Source organism: Panthera onca, chromosome A3 (assembly GCF_046562875.1).
Source record: "Panthera onca isolate mPanOnc1 chromosome A3, mPanOnc1 haplotype 2, whole genome shotgun sequence".
Lineage (NCBI taxonomy): Eukaryota > Metazoa > Chordata > Mammalia > Carnivora > Felidae > Panthera > Panthera onca.
The window spans coordinates 87,647,316-87,650,964 of NC_138341.1; the positions used below are offsets into that span (position 1 = coordinate 87,647,316).

General features: G+C 51.1%; 1 protein-coding gene across 1 annotated transcript; it reads left to right on the forward strand.

Moving 5' to 3' along the window:
• The first annotated feature begins 292 nt into the window (after nt 1-292).
• Nucleotides 293-1,538, forward strand: LOC145715342 (uncharacterized). Its single transcript, XM_081795128.1, is given in 1 exon segment — nt 293-1,538. A coding segment is annotated over 1 exon segment (1,053 nt). The 3' UTR covers nt 1,346-1,538.
• The last annotated feature ends 2,111 nt before the right edge of the window (nt 1,539-3,649 follow it).

Sequence of the window (3,649 nt, forward strand, 5' to 3'; positions counted from 1 at the left end):
GCTAACCTCAGGGATGTTATAACCAGAGGACAGAATTTGAGTTTAGACATCCGGCGGGGAAAATTAATAACCCTCTGCTGCTCTGAATGGCCAACCTTCGGCGTTGGATGGCCAACCGAAGGAACTTTCTGCCTCCCTATAATTGCTAAGGTGAAATCAAAGATTTTTTCTACCGGGTCGCAAGGGGCATCCGGATCAGATTCCCTACTTTCTTGTATGGCGGAGTTTTGTGGAAAATCCACCCCCTTGGTTGGCCCCCTTCCTATCCTCGGGAATGTGTAAGGTCCTTGCCATGCAGCCTGCAGGTCCCCCAAAATCAAGGACGCCAGCCGCGCCCTTGTATCCCATATTGCCCGATAGTCAGGACCTACTATCCCTAGACCCTCCATCCTATCATCCCCCTCCCCTCGCACCCCAGGCCCTGCCCGCAGCAGCTGCCCCACCAGTCGCCCCACTAGTTGCCCGCCTAGGGGAACCAGGAGGACAGGAAGTGGCAGCTGCACCAGAACCGGGAGGACAGGAAGCAGCAGCCGCGCCAGGCCCCATTGAAAACGAAACCAACCGCGAGGGGCCAGCCAGCCGAACCCGCGGGCGCACCCAGCAGGAGTGAGAGAGGATCCAATTAGAAGCAAGAAAGCTGGTTCCCAGAGATGACAGTCGGCTGACATCTAACCCTGACCTCATTAATGCGGCTTTCCCCCTAACCAGACCTCCACAGGACGAATGGGACTACAACACAGCAGAAGGTAGGGGAAGGCTACTCATTTATTGCCAGACTCTGATGGCGGGTCTCCGGGCTGCAGCTCGCAAGCCCACCAATTTGGCTAAGGTATATTCGGTTGTACAGGGAAAGGCAGAGAGTCCAGCTGCTTACTTAGAGAGATTAATGGTAGCCTTTAGGCAGTTTACTCCCATGGATCCAGAAGTCCCTGAAAACCAGGCTGCAGTCGTTATGTCCTTTGTAAATCAAGCAGCTCCTGACATTAAAAAAAAAAAAAAAAAACTCCAAAGGCTAGAGGATTTATAAGGTAAACAGATCCAGGATCTACTCCGTATAGCACAACGGGTCTACAACAACAGGGAAGCCCCAGAAGAGAGACAGATCAGAGCCACAGAGAAAATGACTAAAGTCCTGGCCGCTATAGTCCAGAAAGAACAGCCACCCCCAGAAGGCATTCAAACAATACGCCCTCCCAGGTGGCACTTAGATAAAGATCAATGCGCCTATTGTAAAGAAAAAGGCCATTGGATACGAGAATGCCCCAAGAAGAAACAACCCCGCCCCAGCCAGGGGCAATGGCAGCCTAAAATAGCCCCCATACTGTTTACCCAAGATACAGAATAGGGAGGACGGGGTTCGGACCCCCTCCCCGAACCTAGGGTAACATTGCAAGTGGAGGGGACCCCGGTCCAGTTCCTAGTTGATACCGGGGCACAGCACTCAGTTCTGGTCAAGCCCCATGGAAAAGTATCTGAAAAATCATCCTGGGTACAAGGGGCCACCGGAATAAAGAAGTACCCCTGGACAACTCAGAGGACTGTGGATTTAGGAACTGGGAAGGTAACCCACTCCTTCCTGGTCATTCCTGACAGCCCCTGCCCCCTGTTGGGGAGGGATTTGCTTACCAAAATGGGGGCCCAAATTCATTTCCAACCGGGGGGATCGTCAGCGGGGGCGGGGCCGCCGCTCGCGCAGCAGCGGGCAAAGCCGGGGCGTCCCGCGGGCCGCCGCTGGGGCACGCATCCCCGGGGCACAGGCCGGCGCGCGACTTGGCCTCTGCGCGAGCCGCCCCGACAGGGCAAAGGGACCAACCATTATCGGATGCAAACGCCATCTGATTCACCGATGGAAGCAGCTTTGTTCACCAAAGACAAAGGTATGCGGGGGCGGCCGTAACTTCAGAAACCAAGGTGGTTTGGGCAGAAGCCCTACCCCCCGGAACCTCGGCCCAGAAGGCTGAACTAATAGCCTTAACCCAGACCCTAAAATTAGGAAGAGACCGCAAGCTAACCGTGTACACTGATAGCCGATATGCCTTTGCCACCGCTCATGTACATGGGACGATATACAGAAAACGGGGGCTCCTCACAGCTGAAGGGAAAGACATCAAAAATAAAGAAGAGATTCTAGCCCTGCTAGCAGCCTTATGGGAACCCAAAAAGATAGCGATTGTGCATTGCCCAGGACACCAGAAGACAACCGACCCAGTTTCCCGGGGCAACAATTTGGCTGATCAGACTGCAAAAAACATAGCTCGGCCCCCAGTGCAATTACTGACCCTACAGCTGCCAGACCCCGGACCCCGGGAATTGCCCCCCAGCCCTGAGTATTCAGAAAGCGACATTCAATGGATGAGTAAACTTCCTATGACCCGAATCAAAGATGGCTGGTGGAGAGACTCCAAAAGCAGCATTATACTCCCAGATAAACTAGGATGGCAAGTTCTAGAGCGGATCCATCGCAGCACCCACTTAGGTTCCCGGCGAATGTTGGACTTACTGAGACAGACTGGACTAAAAATCAGAAATGTCTCTGATAAGGTCGATCAAGTAGTTACTAAATGTACAGTGTGCCAACTCAACAATGCGAGTAGCAATCCTCAGACAAAAGGGGTAAGACAAAGAGGGAGCAGACCGGGGACCTATTGGGAAGTAGATTTCACTGAGGTAAAACCAGGAAAATATGGATATAAGTATTTGCTAGTTTTTGTAGATACCTTTTCAGGATGGACTGAAGCCTTTCCACCCAAGAATGAAAGGGCGCAGATTGTAGCCAAAAAATTCTAGAAGAAATCCTGCCCAGGTATGGTTTTCCAGTAATGATAGGGTCAGACAATGGACCTGCATTTGTCTCTAAGGTAAGTCAGGGACTGGCTTCCATACTTGGGGCTGATTGGAAATTACATTGTGCATACCGACCCCAAAGCTCAGGACAGGTAGAGAGAATGAACAGAACATTAAAAGAGACCCTAACCAAATTGACCATGGACACTGGCACTAACTGGGTAGTCCTTCTCCCCTACGCTCTGTTCAGGGTGCATAATTCCCCATACAAACTGGGACTCACACCCTATGAAATAATACATGATAGACCACCCCCCATCATCCCTAACCTAAAAGATAACCTTATCAAAGCTGAGAACGATAATAGTCTTGAATTCTTGTTCTCCCTACAAGCCTTGCAGAGGGTCCATGAAGATGTATGGCCCAAATTAAAGGAACTCTATGAGACTGGACCCCCGCCTATCCCACATCAATTCTGACCAGGTGATTGGGTCCTCGTCAAATGTCATCGGCAGGGAACTCTGGAACCCAGGTGGAAAGGACCCTTCCAGGTCATCCTGACAACACCTACTGCCATCAAAGTAGACGGAATCGCCACCTGGATCCATTTCGCCCACGCCAAACCAGTGGACCCGTTCTCAGATCTCATCAGACCTTCAAAGACAACCTGGACTGTTGATCAGACTAAGGACAATCCTTTAAAATTGACCCTACGCTGCCAACAGACTGAGCTGTAACTATGGTACTTGCCCTTCTCTTGATTGTTCTGCAAATTCTGTCTGTAAATTCAAACTCCCAGGACCCCTATAATTTGACATGGGAAATTACTAATTTAGAGACTCATGAAGTCTACAACAAAACCCTA